The following is a 19,021-nucleotide window of genomic DNA, read 5'->3' as shown; positions in this document are numbered from 1 at the left end:
CCTTTTCTATTTCTTCTTCCAAGTGCGTGATAACCCTAAGGGGTTGCGGGTTTTTTCTACCAATTGAGCCTCCTTCACCACCCCATGGGGATGGTCTCTGTGGTTCATAACTACTCCTCTTACTACAGGACGCTTACTTAGCCATCATTTAGATTCACTATACCCAAAATTTTCTGTTCACCCCAACATTCCCCACCGTCCATTGTTCTTTGAGTAGTTTTGGATATCAAACGGACCTCCCGTAAGGTAATTTTAATGTGGTGATTTTCCTCCTTTGCAATCGGTTTAAACAACACCCACTGCTCTAGCTAATTGTCCACCCCTTCCAAGTGTGATTTCTATGTTATGTATGACGGTGCCTAAGGGCATATCGGTTGAAGTAGATTCTTCTTTTTGATCGATCGATCAAAACCCCTTCCCAAACTGTACAAGCTTCTTCCAAAGCATACGACTTTCTGGACGTAGATGATGATATCTATACAGATGGATTCGTATAATTGTTATATATATTGTACAATAAAGTACCACATGAGTGGATATATAGGAATCTGAGTCCTAGAAAGGATCCGGGTCTTCGACCTGTGACCCGGATAGGTCTCACCAGAAGATTGAGTGCGAAGTGAACCATGAGAGGACAACAAAGCGAGCTCGTGGACCTAGCTCGCGAGACAAAGCCAAGGACCCAGTTCTCAAGGCAAGGCCATAGATCTAGCTCGCAGGAACCTAGGGAAGGCCTCGGTCTTAGCTCACATACACCCAAGGAGCTCGCAGAGAGGATCGCATGCTCCGCAGACCATATAAACACGTGTCCAGAAGGCACGGAGCCCGCCCAGAATGTCAGTCTCAGGAACAGAAAAAACGGTGTGCTTCGTAAACACGTACCCAATAGATTTGGAGTTCGCAGAGAATGTCAGTACTAGGGACAGAGAATGTCAGTATTAGAGGCAACAGAGTTAAGACAAAATAGTGGGGGTCCTATCATGAGCTGTAATAGCATCTGTAATAACATGTATAAATACTTAAACACTCCTATCAATAACATACGAGAAAATATTATGCAACAAATATATATCTTTTTAATGATCGAATTTCAGATACATTTTTTTATACGAGATGTATGTTGAGTGTCAAATTTTGAAGGACATGTGCTACAGGCCATGCATTAAAGCCCGTGATTAAGGTACATATTAATGATTTGGACTTACTTTGATCAATTAGGATTAGCCCAGTACTTGGAAGATTTTAAGCCCGTTTGTTTGAAGCTTAGTGAAACTATAAACACTTCATTAACTTGTATTTTGCCACGATAATTTTGTAATCCTAAGAATAAGATTATTGAGAGTTTAACTTCTTTGAAACTCTATATTATAAATAAATTTGAATGTAAGCTATTGACGTAATTTAATTTGTCTGTTGGATGTAAGTTAAGTACGACTATTAATAGAGCTCTTCCTTGTCTCAGTTGTATCATTCATCATTTGGTAATCAAATTAAGAGTATTTACTCAAAAAAATTTGAGTTATTAGAGAATTCTTTAGAATCTTTAACTTCGAGGGTTTAAGTTAATTTAGGTAATTGAAGCGAATTCATCACATAAGATCACATGGTTTACTTGGCTAAAATTCAAGCCTGTAATAGAATTAGGTGTCTAAAGAAAATAATATAGTTGATGTAAGTATACGGTGATCTTGAAAAACATTCAAAACTTGATAATTTATTTGATGTTATAATTTTTTAGATTTGATATTATAAGATAAATGACATTAATTCAATCGACCAAATAGCTTTTAAATATTACTTTCTCACTAATTACATATTATCTAAAAAATTGATCCACATAATGAGAGTGACATAACTTAACATTCATAATTTTAAAATTTTTGTAATATTTTTAATATTTTTATCGATTATTTATAGAGCTAGTATCATTAAACTCAATATATTGAACTCTGTAAAGAATGTGACACTCAAATGTGGGTGAAAAATTTTGTGCCAGACTTGGATTTATATTTTCAATCCCAAATTAGCTCGTTTAATCTATTTTATCGTTTAGAAATAATAATAAAATAAAAATTTTATATTAACATCTTTATAATTAGATTTAAATAGTTTTTTTTATTATTTTTAATGGTAAAATAAGTCATTTAAGCAAGTTTGGGTGTACAAGGCTTGGGCTTGGATCTAAATTTCTTTTTGATACCGCACTTCAATTTGACATAGTCCATGAATGCCGTTTCTGTACTGAAATAAATCGGTCGATTGGACTAGGAACAGGTTAGGATATCGGTCTAAAAAATGACAAAAAATCAATTGAGTTATGAATCAGTACAGGGAATTGATATAGGTAGATTGAACCAGTTTAAAATTCTATTAAATTGATTCAACCTGATTTTATAATTTTTAATATATATATTTTTGATAATTTATTTGATTTTACTACCGATTCGGTTCCAATACATCTACAAAAGCAGCACGGTCGTGATTCCATTGGGTTTGAATTGGACAATTTTAAGTCTGGAATTTGAGCAGCCCAGCTTTTGATCTCCATTGATGCATTGGACCCAATATAATGTTTGCTTTGTCCATTGACAGTTAAGGCTCTTGTTCATGGCGGTAAAACCAACTTTGAATCGAAACATGCAAGAACACAAATTACAGGTTCTAAATCCCTGGAAAAAGAAACCCGAAATTATAATCATCAGATTCCATTTCTTTTTGGAATCTTGATTGTTTCAAAGCTTTTAAAAACAACCCATCGTCTTCAATGATACAACAAACAATAGCCAATGCTTCAAGTTGTCACCTTCTTTTTTCTATTAGATTTAAAGAATCATGGAAAACCTGCAATCTGGGGTTATTTTGAATCTTCTTTCAGACATGGGTGTTCAAGAAAAAACAGTTATCGATGACAATGATGCTGATTGTAAGGAACCTGCTGCATTGTTACAGATTGTAAGCATAATCCCAGTGTTGTCAGAAAGTGATGATCTTTGGCCTAAACAAGGCTTCTTCATTAAAGTTTCGGATTCAACCCACGAACTGTTTGTTTCTTTGCCTCAAGAACAAGATGAAATGATTCTAAACAACGAGTTGCAGATTGGGCAGTTCATATATGTGGAGAAATTAGAGTCTGCCTATCCAGTTCCATTACTGAAAGGGTTAAAGTTAATACCAGGGAGACAACCATTTGATAGGGATCCCAAACATCTTGTTGGCAATAACATAATGGAAGCGTTTTCTCAAACATCATCGCCATTGTTGATCCAACGAAGAACTGAAAGGGCTCGATCTATAAGTCCTTGTACGGCACCCTTAAGGGACCGAAGGGCTAGTACAGGGCGTCAAAACTGTAGGACCAGGACCAATGGCCTTAATATTCAAGGTTTTGACATGGGTTATTCAAGGAAGAAACAGGATTTAAACGGTTCAGGATGCAGTAGAAGAAGCTGGTGCGAGACAGCAAAAGGCTCCACAGTTGTGAAGCATGAGATTATCCATGTTAGCCATACTCCTAATTCTCATGTAAGTCTTCTTTTTAGTCCTTTTTCTCTCCATCAACATTGTAGTCAGGGCAAACTTGGCTATCAACTGTAAATGTAAGATCATTGAGTCATTCATTAATAGACCCTACCGTATTAAGTAGTCACATTGGATCCTGATTAAATTCTAAGTTGACACATCGTATCCCGATTAAATTCTGAGTTGAGTCAAGTTTAAAGCTTTTTCAAAATTGTTTTCTCCATCCATAAGACTCAAATCAAAACTTCAGTGAATGTTATTATAATTTATATAATTTCTAGGCTTAACTACAAAATTAGCCCTAACTATACTGTTTTCCTACTTTGATATTTAAAGGTGTTTTTAGATCAAAAGTGGTATATAAACTATCAAATTCATCTCATTTTATTCAAAAAGTGTACAAAATTTAATAAAAAACATGTCATGTGTCACATTTTTATTGGCTAGTAGTGTGATCTAGGATAAATATCAACATTGAAGAGAAGCTAGCTATTTGCTTCCAGTTCTTTCATAAGCAAACATGATCTACAACATCGTTTTATCCCATAAGCTATGATGCCTGGACTCTAGGGCGAGTGAGTGTCGGATATGGGTGTTCCAGATATGAGCATGCTTAAATTTTCCCATGTTTTTCCTTATAATTCTTAATAGTTTGCATCTAACAGATTTAAGGTTCGAATAACATTCCCCTATCCCCTCTTTAATCCATATAAATAGGCCAACATATACCTCTTTTTTCTGACTTTACAGGATTCACCATTTAGGTCTGCTGGATTTCTCAGCTTCCATGATGATAATTCAAATACCAGATTAAGAACAAAAGATGTTGGTCAATTTTCAAAACCAGTCAAAAATACAAGCAAAAGTTGGAACTCTTCATCAGCAAGAACTAGTAAGGAGCCTTTGACTGACTCAAGGAAAAGAGCTTCATCCAAAAACAAAACATGGGCAGAAACTGAGATGTTATGGGATACCCTTCCTTCTTCCTTGGTCAAACATGGGAAGGTATTCCCATTTTGCTCGAATTGAGTTTTGTTTGCCCTTATTTGACTTTCCCTGCTCTTAAAATACATATACGTACATATATATATACATATGTATATATTTGTGCAGGAAGTACTAAGGCACAGAGATGTCTCTTTGCTTGCTGCTGTTGATGCTTTGCAAGAAGCTGCTGCCATTGAGAGATTGCTCAAGTGCCTAAGGTAAGGAAAAGTACACTTGTAAACAGTCTTTGCTTTATTCTGAGTCTTCATTTTTCTTTAAGTATCCATATCTGATGAATATCTGCAAATGGTTTCGGGAGCACTTATACACGAGTCCAAGTAATATACTTCTAGCTATTGAATCTGACATTTTAAAAACCATAAATATATATATATATATATATGGACTGCAAATTGTGATACTTGTTCAAGGTTTCAATACTAAATTTGTAGAAAAAGGATTATAGAAGATGATGAAAGTTGAATACAAGTTTGGATTTAGCATCAAATTAATATATTTTGAGAGATATATGATGTTTATCTATTGTATGCACCTTCATTACTTTGTCTGCCATGGCAAGAACTTCACTAATTCCTTTCATTTTTCTTTCAGCAAATTTTCAGAGCTTCGGTTGGCAAAAGAAGATGATCAACAGCCTTCAATTAACAAGTTCTTCAAGCTGCAAGATTACTTGACTCAGTGTAGAGGAATTGTTCAGTCATTAACACATACTAGTTCTCAGAGAATGGCTGATAGTGATTTGAATAGTCCTGGCTACACCAGGGAAGCATTAAAACTAGCTGTTGATCGATGGAGAAATGCAACCTCATGGATTAAAGCTGCCGTGGCATCTGATCTTATCCCACTTTCTCCAGAGGGAAAGAACGAAGCAAAAGCCACGAAAAAACCAAGTCAGATTACCATGCTGAGAGGCAGTTATTCGACCACGAAGCAAAGGAACAATGGTGAATTTCACTCTGGTTTTGCAGCTGAGAAGAAAAATATACCAGAATGGGAGAAGGGAAGTACCTTGAATATAGCTAGAAATCTTGCAGACTCATTGCAAGATGAATGTAAAACATGGTTTTTAGGTTATATCGAGAATTATCTAGATGGTTTCGATAACGAACGCCTTTCAAAGGTACCTCATGGCCAGGTAGCTGAATCTATGTGTCGGATCAAGAGATTGAACGACTTTTTAGATATGATGGAGGCAAGTAACGGCAAATCAACACCAGAAAGTCCCGAATTCGTAGCATATGGAAGGGTGAGGAACAAAATATATGAGATCCTTTTGAAGCATGTTGAAAGAACAGCAATGGTTTTGTCATTTTATTAACAGCAATTGAGGCTTGAATGAATGAATCACTTTTCCCCTTTCAGAGCAACAACTAAGTCTTTAAATGCCCGTATCTAACACATTTTTAGAAAATTAAAGAAAAGATAATTAAACATACCCATATCAGACTCACACTTCTATGTAACATACCTTTCGACAATCTTTGGACTGCATATTAACAAGTGACTTTTTATTGTTTGATTGAATCTCACTTTGTTACTTATTGCATACATGGATCTTGAAATCAGAGCTATAATTGAATAAATTCGAGCCAAATTGCTTGGGGTTCAAACTGAAGGGTTTAGGGTTTCCATATTTCAATACAGAGAATCTTACTGTATTTTTATTATTTTAACTTGACAAAGCAAGGGTTCCCCAAATTATGAAATAATTTTCATTGCATATCGTGTTTCATGTGATTGATTGTTGAATATAAATCTAAACATGTATAATAATTGCATGAAATAACTAAAATAAGAGTAAAAAGATAATACTAATGCACAAATATGTCAGAATCATATATACCATGAATTATTAACGTAGCAAAATTTATATGATTATATAAAACCTTATCTATGACTGCGGCACATAAAAATACATAAACACGACACAAATACACCTATTGCCAAATCTGTTTGTATGGCATGAAAGTATTGAACAAAGGGTGGACAGCACAAAGTATAGACTTCATGTTGTATGGTTATGGTATCAACCTAAATCACCTGAACCCGGAAGGAGTCGCTTGTGGACCACCTGCAGCTCCTCTCCTCATTGCTTTTGATTGAGCAAGCATCTCATCATAATTCTGACCGTGAAACAAAAGAAAAATAAAAACCTTGATAAGAGGGTGACTATATGTGCATGAAATCCAACACAAATGTCGAATATGAATATGTTCAGTTTTTTTTTTTTTTTAGTTTCTCTATGCATTTGAAGGTCTTGGAGGGTCATATCTCTACACTTATGTTCAGATATGTGTTAGATACAAGTGTCGAACATAGCACTTCAAAACAACATGGGTCAATAGTAACAAAAAACACTACCCGTTTCTCGAACGCAGCATCTCTTGAATCAATTATCTTGTCAGCAAGGCCATAGTCTATGGCTTCTTGAGCTTGGAAATATTTAGGACGCTGAACATCTTTAGCAATTTCTTCCTTGGTTTTCCCTGTGCCTTTTGCTACTAGCTCAATGTAGGACTCGGTATTTGCATCAAGTTCCTTGGCCTGAAAATAATATATGTATATGTATATGCATACATATCACAAAAGAAGCTAAAACAAGCATGCTGATAAACAAAGCATAAAGGGTAGAGAGTGAGAGCACCTTTATCCACATATCTATGACAGCCCCACTTGATCTGCTGACTTTAGGCAGATATAACTTAGCTGCAAGTTTTTAAAACATGGAAAAGGAGAACATGAACATCAATTATTATCAAACCAAAAGAACAAGGAAAAAAAGGGGCTTAAAAGTTAAATTGACCAGCAAATTCATGCCCTCCCCTTTTGTAGTTATAACTCAGAAATTCAGAAAAATTATGACTCTAAAAAGAAAACAATAGTTGCATTATTGGTACAGAGTAAAATGAAAAAAGAAAAAGAAAATGATAGGAAGCTCAAATCTTTGATCTTGCAGTCCTAAAGAAAAGCAATTAGTAAGGAGGTAAAATTCGAAATTCTGAAGAAACGATTTTAAACAAGGTAGTCAAAATCAAGTCGAGACTCATTGGTGGGTTCACCAACCGCAGGTAGAGTAAAAAAATGAAACAACATAATTTATGCTCATCTTCTAAGTTACAAAGAGGAATTGAATCATACTAGATGAATTTGGCTGTACTGCACGATAACCCTTAGCTCCTTGAGATAAAAGCATTGCTGCTTGACCATATGCCATGCCACAATTCACAGTGTACATTTCTGATTTGCAGTACTTTGAGTAAACAGATAGGACATGGAAAGTGAACGAGTTAAATTTACAGAACATCCAACTGCTAAATAAGGAATAATGACCCAAAACACTAAGAACTTATATTCACATAACTATTTAACTGAACTATTTCCGGAAAATCATACTTATTAACAGTAATAATGGTTTATCATGATACTTACAGCCATGGTGTCAGCTATAGCATATGCCTCGGTTTCTGATCCAACAGTCTCCATCTTCTCATTCTATATAGATCAGAAGCAATCAATCAACACAAATAGGTATGAAAACTTCCAATACACGATTCCAAGATGCCACAAAAGGATAAATGCTTCAATGAAAGTTGAGGGGACTGATAAAAGAATTAGAAACATTCTTCTGACCTGTGTCCCAGATGAATTGATGTATAAGTAAATAGGCTTTGAGGGGTTATCATAATCTAACCACATTAATTGAGCAACAATAAGTTCAGTCACTGCTGGTACAATCTACAGCAACAAGATTAAAAAAAAAAAATCAACAAATTAGATATTAGTCACCATGCAAGATTATAGGCGAGATACGAATGGAGACTCACTGGCATGCCAAGATAACATATTCGGGCATCTAAGAGCAAAGAAGGCAAATCCGGAGGAGCAGTTCTAGGCCGTCCATATCCTCTGCCCCCTCCTCGATACATGCTTACACTCATACTATATTTAGAAGGACCTCTATCATTAATGCTCGACATACTCCACATCCCTCCATTATCCAAATAGTTTCTAGCAGATGAAATACTTTCCTGGAAAACGTCGAAAAAGTAAGTTTTAGGTTCTACATTAACACTAATTTCTTCACTGAGCTGAGATATCAACAAAGATTAGAAAGGGCCAAACCTCAGTAACACTTTCGGATTGTCGACGGACGGGATTATCTTCTGTCATGAACATGTCCATTTGTGAAGGACTAAGACCATAAAGATATCCAGGAACATTTTTATAATTTTCCATCACTACAAACAATCAAACAAGACAGTAAAAGCTTTTATCTTCACTTCAAATGAATCCCATTTCAAATCAGCTTGTAATAATTTCATAACTCAAATAACGAATTAACCATCAAAGCTGAAAGCTCCAACTAGAACTAAAATAGCACCTGGTAAATTCATAAATTAATTAAATCATTCATGTTTATGACTATAGCAATATTAAAATAAATTTCAAATAACATCTCCTATATTCTTTAAACAAAAAAATAAATTAAGAAACTATTAGTTCCCAAATCCGAAGTCCGATAGACACGAATTGGCACTTCAAAAACCCAACCCTAAAATCCTTGCCATCTAAGTTAAAACAAAAAACTCTACAATTGGTTTCAAAAAGGAAGGATTTTTTTAAGGCAAAGCGAAACAATATTATGTTCTTAGCTTGAAACAAAAGTGAGGGAAAAAAAACTAACATCCATCTTTGAGATTTTGTTCTCTGAATTGCTTGGGGATGTGGTCGATTGACTTGGCAAAGGGAGGTTTGAAGCATTTTTGAGCAGTGGGCTTTCGATAATGGGGCTTCGTCAACAAGAAGAGCTTGGTGCCGGAGAGGAAAGATGATTTATTGGCCCCGATATTGGGAACCATCGCTTCTGGGTTGGGCGCTGTTAAAGATAAGAGCAGCGAGGCCGCCATGAGAGAGGAGATGCGAGAAGCTTTAAGTAACCAAACTGTCGATGCTAACCAGAAAAATAAGTATTCAGGATTTTCCAGATAGAAGTAATTTTAATCACAGGGAAATTTATTTGAGTAAGCCTCTCAGCCATGCTGAGCCCAAATGTTATCTAGGTTTGTAATTAGGTTTTTGGATAACGGCCCACCCCCAAATTCAGCAGGATTTTGGATTAATTGCACTGTACATCCCTAAACTATGATCCTAATTCTAAATTGGTCTCCAAACTTCAAATAATTCTAATTACATCCAAAACTACCGAACTTATATCAATTAGGTCCTTTTTATTACTAAACTCATTAATTTAGCCGTTAAATGGCATGTCAGATTTTATGTGACACAATTTAAAATGAAATTTTTAAGAAACATGAATATTATAAAATGGATGTTGTAAAAATCTTGGTTTTGAGGTTCTCAAAACTTTTGCGAAGCTTGATCTTTCACTTTCTCATTTTTGGTTTTACTTTATTTTTAACTTTTACTTTTAAAAGTTACGCAACAATGTTTTATTTTTGTTTAGAATTTTCACTTGTCATTTAACAATTAAATTGATAATTTTAATAACAAAATGACCTAATTGCTATAATCTCAATAGTTTGAGATGTAATTAGAATGTTTTTAAGTTTGGGAACCAATTTAAAATGAAGGCATAGTTTAGGGACATTTGGTGAAATTAACTCAAAGGTAAATTACAAGCTTAGTTATTTATGGTTTAAATTATGTTTAGATCATTGAATTTAAAAAAATTATATAATTACTAACATTATCAATTTTTACATTATAATTATCAAACTGTTAATTGCTAATATAATAATAATTTAACAATATGTTTTTAATATTTTATTTGTTTTCCTTCCCCTCCATTTCATGTGATTTTTTTCATGTTTTTCTTTTTCTTTTTATTTTTGCTCTCTTTATTTGTCTCCATGATATATTAAACAACCTAAATTGTGCCAAGGTCATCAATGAACCCATTTCTACTAAGGTCAAGGTCTCAACTTGTGCAAACTAACCCCAAAGGAATTGGCCTTTTTAAAAGTTATTCAAAGAATTGTAGCTTGTTAAATTTGTGACATTACAAGGATTTAGAGGCATTAAACAAAACCAAAATGAGTGAATTTTGGGAGAGAATTAAAAGAAAATTGTGGGGTTTTTTTAATTTTAAAACCAAACATTTCAATCTTTGTATAGGGATCAAAACTGGAATTTAACCATTGTTTTATCATGTCATAAAAAATAAAAGAAATGCAATAGACAAGTGTGATAAAGGACTTTTGATCAGCCGTAATTTGATTCGTCAAATTAGACTCTCTAATACACTTGAAGAGCTTATTCTCAAGTAATTTAAGTGTCTTTTATATGTTTTTGTCGATTTTTAGCTTCAAGCATTAGTAAACGTTTTTGCTTAGTTTTGCCCATTTTAAGACCCAAATTGGCCAAATGATGCCATGGGAAACCTAACGATGTGATTGAGTTGATGTAGGGAGACGATAATGGTCCGACCTCGAGGAAAACATCATTCAGAGTGGGTGTCGCGACACTGAAGCCATGGACGTCACAATTCCTAGACCTTTCACCTTGAGGATGCAAAACTTCAACACAAAATCAACATGGAGCATACTGTCGTGGGAGTCACGATACCGAGGGATGGATGTCGTGACACCAAGCCAATGTCGCAATACCGAGCCTTTGAAGTCATGCTATTCTTAAAGGTGTTAAAGTGAATAAATTAAGGCTGACCAACTCTAGTGATGTCGCTACATCGACCAATGGGTGTTGTGACACCGAGACCCTCAAGATCTACACATTCATTACTGTCTAGGGTGTAGCGACACCAAAGCCTGGGTGTCACGACGCCGCTACCCGGTAGATAGAAATTAGTTGCAAAGGTATTCTTTTGTCCAACACCATACCCAATCAAAACACAACTTCTAGGGGCATTATTGTCAACATTTTTTTAATGCAATCAGATGAAAGCCACTTTTGGTTAAGAACTAGGAGAGAACTTTTGTCTTTACTTTTTTTCATCCTTTAAGCTTTCCAGTTAGTCTTCTTTAATTTTTCTAAGGTTTAGTCTTTAGCTTTTCTAGTTTTAATTGTTTTAGTTGGTAGTTAGTTTTAACTGTAGCTTTGTCTAAATTGCAATTTAGTACTTAAAAATCTCTTTGTATTTTGATTTTAATCCATAGCTTTTAATATAGCTCAGCTCTATTTTCTTTTCATAGTTAAAAATTTGAACTTTGTTGGTATTTTCCATCTCCATTGTTGCTACAATCATCTTCTTCAAACAACCATCATTAAATCACTAAGCTTTCTTTAACCTTATTTTTTCTGCTTATTTAAATGAATGCTTTGAATGTATGTTGGATTGTTGCTTATATGAAAATGATGTTAAGTAATTAAATCTTGGATGGTTGGTTGATGGAATTGTTGCTTGGTTAGTTTTTTAGTATAGGAACTAAATCATAAAAATTGGACTAAATCGAATAAACTTCACAACTTAGTATTGACGCCTTTATGTGAATATTTAGATAGGTGAGATCGAGAGGAGATCCTATTGAGCACCAATTTGATTGTCCTAGGTTAGTTTGGTAAGGCTGATAGATAAACCAGACTAAATCATCTAATTTGATAAAATTGTGACCGAGAGATAAAATTGAGCAAATTAGAAGTTTAAGCTTTTTAAATTCCTAGTCCAAAGACTAATCAACAACATGGAAGTCAACCAACCGCTTTTTTATTGAATTTTTAATTCCTTAATTTTGATTATTTTACAATTTGGTCCTTTTTAGTGTCAGTAGCCAATTAGTGTAATTTAACCTTCATTATGAATTGTTATAATATAGCCTTTAGCGAGTAGTTAGGTAGACTTGTAGCACCCCTCACCCGACCTGATCGCCGGATACGAGTTGCAAGATGCTATAATCGTTGCTGGAGTAACCTCAGACAATTTGACAACATCTGACTAATCACAAATGCAAACAAGTATAATTCATATTCTAATATATATTACAATAATTTATTAGTTGCACACGAGCTTACGAAAGCTCTTTTGTTAAACCGTACATGAATTAGGACCAAATTGTGAAGGTTTAAAAATTCAAAATCGACGTCGTGACTTCAACAAATTCCATGTTGTGACGACACCAACCAATATCTCATGTTGTGACTTCATACCTTTCATCGCTGCGACGAGGGATGTTGGTCATCAAGATGTGCCCCCTATTTTTGGTAAAAATGAACCATTTTGTTCTAATTCAAGACATGTACTCCCACAAATGACTCCAACCATATTATACTATCATCATCAAGATAAATTCATGCCATTTCATATTAACAAGTCACCAAAACAATTCCAACTAAATCCAATTCTATCATGATCTCAATCTATTCAAAACAAAACATGACATTTCATACATTCAAATACCAATTTCATCTATTCCAAATCTACCAAAACATGTCATTCCACTTCACTACATTCAAATTTGCACATATTACCTATCAATGGCTTATAGGCCTTAAGCATGAACATCAATAATCAAGAATAAGTTACATATTACAAGTATACTTCTAGATACCAATTTCCAAATGCATATTCATCTTATTCATTCATTAACCAAGCTACCATTTGTACCTCAATCTATGCCATTCCACATGCCAAACATATAATTATAGATCATTTCTTAATTTAGCATAAAACATAACCAAAACTAAATATGTACCCAATCACAAAGGCAATACATTACAGAAAATAACTATGTCATACTTGCCGTGTAGAAAATACTTTCACATGCTAAGGTACATACCAAGACACTTATATACATGTCACAACCCTAGACTCAAAATGATCATATAACTAACGATTCGGTGATAGTTTGATATTTGAGATGATCCAACTTTACAAGTTTCTCAAAGAAAGGAAAACAAACAAGGTAAGCATATATGATGCTTAGTAAGTTCATATGTATAATACAAGACTTACTTTTTTTTTATCTAAACATTATAATAAATCTTAGCTTGGCACAACTTTGGCTAGACATGGCAATCTAAACACCAACAAAGTGAGCATAAACTCATAATCAAGATCATGTAGTCTTACAATCATTTAACATGCCAATCCATGTCACATTTAAGTAACTTGTCTCATAATCACATACAATCAAGGAAGAGCACAATTACTTATATATCAAATACATTATTTCAATCAATTTCTCATGATCAATTCATTCAATGATTTTCAATTTGGATGTTAAAGTTTATTTCAACCTTTTTCAATTTTTCAATTTCAGATAAATTATTTTGCCCAATGAACCCTAGTGGATAAACAAGTAACACTGACATACATAAAAGAAGCACTAAGGATTTAAGTTTAGAAACTCACCAGCAAAATACCTGAAAGTTGATTTCGGTGATATCTTTTAATATTTTCTTCATTTATTGAGCTTCCTCTTTCTTAGTTACCTAAGCATAACAACTATATCAGAATCAAAACGAAGGCGTACATATGTAAAAAAACTATGATTCATTTGCATGTAGAGGAACTTTAGAGGTTAACTATGACCTTAACCATCATAATACAAATTTGATGAATTAAACTGAAATGTTCAATTTTTCTTCCCTTTTCCTCAATCAAAAGATACAAAAGAGTTAGAAAAATTATCAGTTTACTAAATTCTCAACCTCAAAAGCTAATACGTTAGTTTCTTCCTTTCATGCAGACCGCTCCTTAATTTTTCTCTCTTACAAAACAAACTAGAGAAGAAGATAGAAGGTAGAAAATGAATACAAGAAATGAGAGAGTGTTCCTCAGAGAATGGCATCTATCTTATTTATAACCTTCCTGCACTTGTACACCAAAACCAATTCATCAGTATCAAAATTAATGTCCCTCATTATAATGTTTCCCACTAAAGAAAATACTTAGTTTTAAAGTAAAGAGACTAATAATGGAAATCTAACCAATTGCTAAATCAATTAGCAAGATTCATGTAATTACACTAGAACCCTTATAAGTAGGAAGTTTTACATTTTGGTACTTAGAATCACTGTTGTACTTATCCTTTAACATTTCCAGGTGTGACATATTGACCCTGTTGAGAAATATTTCTTGAAGGCTTTAATCAGACACTTAATCTAACACCCTAAGTTTTTAATTTTTGAGTGCTAAAAATTTGTCAAGTAAATTGATCTAGTTCAATGGTTAGGTGATCTAGTTGTGTGCTTGAAGTTTTGTGTTTGATTTCCTTCCCTTAGAAATTTTTCATTATTTTTTCCCTAATATCTAGCTTGGCATGTCTAGCTAATCTTTAATTTTTGTATGTTTATTAACAAGAATAAGCTTGTTGGTTTAATGGTTAAGCATTCTTCTTTCCTTTTGCAACATGAGTTCAAATCTCGTTTACCTCAAGTTGTATTAATTTTTGCTTCTCCTTTATTGTGCCGCCCATGCAGTCAGTGAGTTGGTCAAACTCAAAAAACCTGATTGAGATAATATCATAATTGGATTAGATAGGTTTTAGTTTGTTTATTTGTTATTTTTTAAAAAAAATTGAGGGATTATCACGTTCGTTTTTCTTTTGTTGTTGAAACTTCTCTATTGTCTTCTCACTTTGCTCTTCTTTTGTCTTTTTTATTTTTCCATATTTTCATGTTGTCAACCTTTTGTTTTCTTCTCTTATTTCTTTCTATCGTTTCTTTCTTCTACTTTGCTGTCGCCCAAACCTTGATTTTTCCCAGAGCTGTTAATAATATTCTAGTTTCATTACTAGTCTTATGTGGTTAGGAAGTTCTGGTATAGTAATCATAATTTTTCATAAGTGTTATCTGTTCGATGCTTAAGTGTGTTGTTTTTGGTTTTATGTGAGAGGTTTTTGGTTGATGGTTGGTTGAATAGTTGGTGGCTAATTGTTTTTCTTATGCTATTATGTTTTGGTGAGGATCGTGTGGCGGTTACTCCTCAAGTGAACTGAGGCTTTTGACAACCTCTTCTCTAAGGGCAAGGACTGTATTATAACACCCTATACCCGGCTTGATCGTCGAGCCCGAATATTAGAATGCCACACCACCGTCACACATCATACTCATTAAAATTGATCTCATTATTAAGCAAACACCTTCCATTTTAGCATTTGTAAGAATTTTTAAGTCATACAAATTTTCAATATCATTAAAAAATGCTAAACATTAAACAAGCAAACTTAAAACGAGAGTTAGACATGCTTTTAGACCACTAAAAAAAATTTCAAATTATTCACGTAGGTTTCGATGCTAAATCAATATTTCTCTCAAGTGGTATTGATACTACTTGGAAAATCGATACCAAAACAACATTTTGTTTCTCGTTTAAAATTAAAATCTCAGAAATTATCAGTACCTTTCATAAAGTATCGATTATTTTACCCCGAGCATCGATACTCGTGATATGGTATCGGTACCAAATTACGTTACTAACTTCCAGTACTTTCGAAAGTCATGGAGGTATTGTTTTTAAAACCCGAATATTGATACCTCTACTTCAGATAGCAAAAATATAACATAATAAGCCATACAATCCATTCTAACCATAAACTAATCAACATATAACTAATACCTCATCAAACCATCGTCAAAACATCCATAATAGCAGTTCACAACATCATAAATATGCTCGAGCAAGAAATCAAAATATCAAGACCGATGTCCATAAAATCTAAAGAAATAAAGTCATGAAGACATCCTAAATATCATGGAAAAAACCAGTAAAAAGTCTACCACATTGTCTTTATTTTCCCAAAACATAAACAAATAAATAAGTACCTATGAAATAATGTTAAATTCTTACTTGGATCACTCCCTTGGAACCACACCGCTCACACCGGAACACAACTAATCTGCAATGTTTAAAAAGGAGTGGGTGAGCATAACAAGCTTAGTGAATAATCAGAATAACTACCATACAAACATATCATCAAGCATTAACGAAGTAACCATTAGCACATTTACAACATTTTCAACTTTAGTGTCATATTATACTTATTCATGCATTATTCATTGGTTCGTTTACATAGTAATCACATAATCATTTAAGCATATATCACATTATACATAATCACATTTATTGATAATTTGGCACTTGAGCTATGAAACATAAAAGTGGCCTTTATTACCACACATCGGATACATAGATCTCTAACACACCAAATGACTCATAGAGTCGAATATATCCTAGAAGTGTAGCATATAACTAGCACTCTCCAACACACTAAACATGTCCCGGTGAATAGAGCTTAGCTCACATTCCCTTATCTTTCCAAATTTGTCTCGGGCCTCAATGTCCCAAAAACTCAACACAAAGGTGAGTACTCACAATCTTATGGCATGCAAATTCTATCCAACGGTCTCATAAAGTCACAAGGCCAAAATATTCACATTATAAAACACATTTACTTATCGATTTTTCATTCATTATCACTACATATTTGCATCATTAACACAACATTATCATTGTCATTTGGCATGTATATCACGCCCACAATCACACATTCACAATAGTCATCACAAACATATAACACATGTCATAGCATCACATTTTAGTTCTCGTTTTCAAAATCACACAAGCACATATTTCACAAATTAAACATGGGTATGAGAAAACTTACACTCAGATTTTAGAGTATGGGTTTAGGCTACTTCTAAATTCCCAAATTAACATAATGAATCGTGTCTACAGGCAGCGATTTTAAACACTTACCAATCACGTTTTCGCCTACTAATCGAAAGCTTAAACTAGTTTTTCTTAACTCGTAGATGGTCCTAACGATTCCAAATATTCAACAAGTAAATCACACAAAAAGCATAATTAACATACAACCAAAGACTCTAAAATCAAACAAAAACACAAGCCTAAGCCAAATTCTCTTAAAACCGAAACCTTCGACATAAAAACTTGAAACTCAATTATCTCAGTCTATACTTAATCTTTTTGCTTAAAACTAATCTCATTCAACTAGTTATTCACCTACAACTAATTCGCAACCTTTATACTATGCAAAACTACACAATTTATGGTATCAAAATTTTTCGACATGTTATGAAAATTTTCACAAAAATTCATTAAAACTCAAGAAATTTTTAACGAAACTTTCAATCAGTTTAGAAACCGTCTATTCATATCAAAGCTAATTGAAAAACACTTTGAAACCATGTTTTTCTCCAAAATCCTGAAATCCACCATTAACGACCAATTTTTCGGCTTTTATTGAAAACATGTGATTTAATAGCTAAAAACTCAATCTAAAACACCAAATAACATCTAAAACTAAGAGAAAGATGAATTGTTACCTTTGATGGAAGAAAAATGAAGGTTTAGTCAAAAATTCAAAAATCCCACAAGCTTGAGAGCTGACAAATTCAATGGTGTCTTAGGTATCTTTCTTAAAATTCTATGAAGATTTCTGGATTGGGTGATGATAGAAATCAAAAGGATGAAGTTTGGGACTCAAAATTTAGTGATTGGAGTTTGGGAGAGCAAAGGACGACAACAAGGGGTGAGGGAAATATAAATATCGTGAGTTTGTGAAGATGAAGGGGGAAAATAGGGCATTATTTATCCCCCTTTACAAATCAGTCTGTATTTCAAAATTGAAAGTCTTTTCAGTATCATTTTCAAAAATTGATTTGATTTTTCAAAAATCCATAAACGAAAATATTTCTGGTTTACCATGGTACGAAATTCTCGAGTATGTTAGAGCTAAAATTCTCATTTCATCCTCAAAACTTCTAAGCCCTATTTTGGGGTGTAACACGTACGCCCTAGTTTAGCGGCTGGTTTGCAATGGCCAATCATTTGGCTAAATGCTCTGAATGAGCAAGGGTCGAATGTCCTAAGTTCGATTTTGTGTATTCTTGATAATTGGTTAAGGTTAATGTCTTGTGCAGATCTTGCACTATAGTTGTGGTGTTGACCTCCCAAAAGTAATCAGGTGTGTGTATCTAACCCAAAAGCCCATAAATTCGTGAAAAATCAAAAGTGGCAGGCAACGACATACAGGCGTGTGAGCCACACAGTTTGGTCAGGTAAGGCATGTGGACCACACGGGCATGTGGACCCATATTGAACAATTATTAGGGCCGTGTTGGGCCTAATGAGAGGGTTTAGTAATATACCAAAATCTATTATGTATGTTGTCGTATGTAAGTTTTTTGAAAGTACGCTAAATTATGTAAAACTGTATACTTAATTGTATGATGTGTACGAGCATATATCTATTTAGTCACTCCGACAAAGTTTATATGTATGTCTCTGATTTATAAATTTATATGAACTATTTGCATGTTTCCGATTTGCTATGTTCTTAAATGAGCATGATTAATCTGAGAATATCTGAATATGTGTTATTATGTTTGTATGTGCATTGGGGTGGGATATGATTATAATATGGAGAAAGTTTCAGCAAATTGGGTTCTGTGGTTGTGGTGGTTTACCTGCAAAACTATTTTTGGCAGTTAAACTACAATATATGTTTCTAGCGGTTTTATGCATTATATCTAGCAACTCGACTACATGATTTTT

General features: G+C 33.8%; 2 protein-coding genes across 2 annotated transcripts; one reads left to right on the top strand and one right to left on the bottom strand.

Annotated features, from left to right (window-relative positions):
* Positions 1-2,577: 2,577 nt before the first annotated feature.
* LOC105780031 (uncharacterized) lies at positions 2,578-6,630 on the top strand. Its single transcript, XM_052629885.1, has 4 exons — positions 2,578-3,522; positions 4,270-4,524; positions 4,633-4,724; positions 5,008-6,630. Exons 1-4 carry the CDS (start codon positions 2,833-2,835, stop codon positions 5,843-5,845), a joined length of 1,875 nt encoding a protein of 624 aa, XP_052485845.1. The 5' UTR covers positions 2,578-2,832; the 3' UTR covers positions 5,846-6,630.
* LOC105780032 (ATP-dependent Clp protease proteolytic subunit-related protein 1, chloroplastic) lies at positions 6,340-9,548 on the bottom strand. The gene is made up of 9 exons (XM_012604111.2): positions 9,212-9,548; positions 8,650-8,765; positions 8,352-8,555; positions 8,158-8,262; positions 7,957-8,019; positions 7,666-7,777; positions 7,172-7,233; positions 6,889-7,071; positions 6,340-6,650 (listed from the first exon to the last, which is right to left on the bottom strand). Exons 1-9 carry the CDS (start codon positions 9,432-9,434, stop codon positions 6,564-6,566), a joined length of 1,155 nt encoding a protein of 384 aa, XP_012459565.1. The 5' UTR covers positions 9,435-9,548; the 3' UTR covers positions 6,340-6,563.
* Positions 9,549-19,021: the final 9,473 nt, after the last annotated feature.

Source organism: Gossypium raimondii, chromosome 4 (genome assembly GCF_025698545.1).
Source record: "Gossypium raimondii isolate GPD5lz chromosome 4, ASM2569854v1, whole genome shotgun sequence".
Lineage (NCBI taxonomy): Eukaryota > Viridiplantae > Streptophyta > Magnoliopsida > Malvales > Malvaceae > Gossypium > Gossypium raimondii.
Note: the sequence above shows the minus strand (reverse complement) of the source record. Positions and strands in the feature narration are given on the sequence as shown.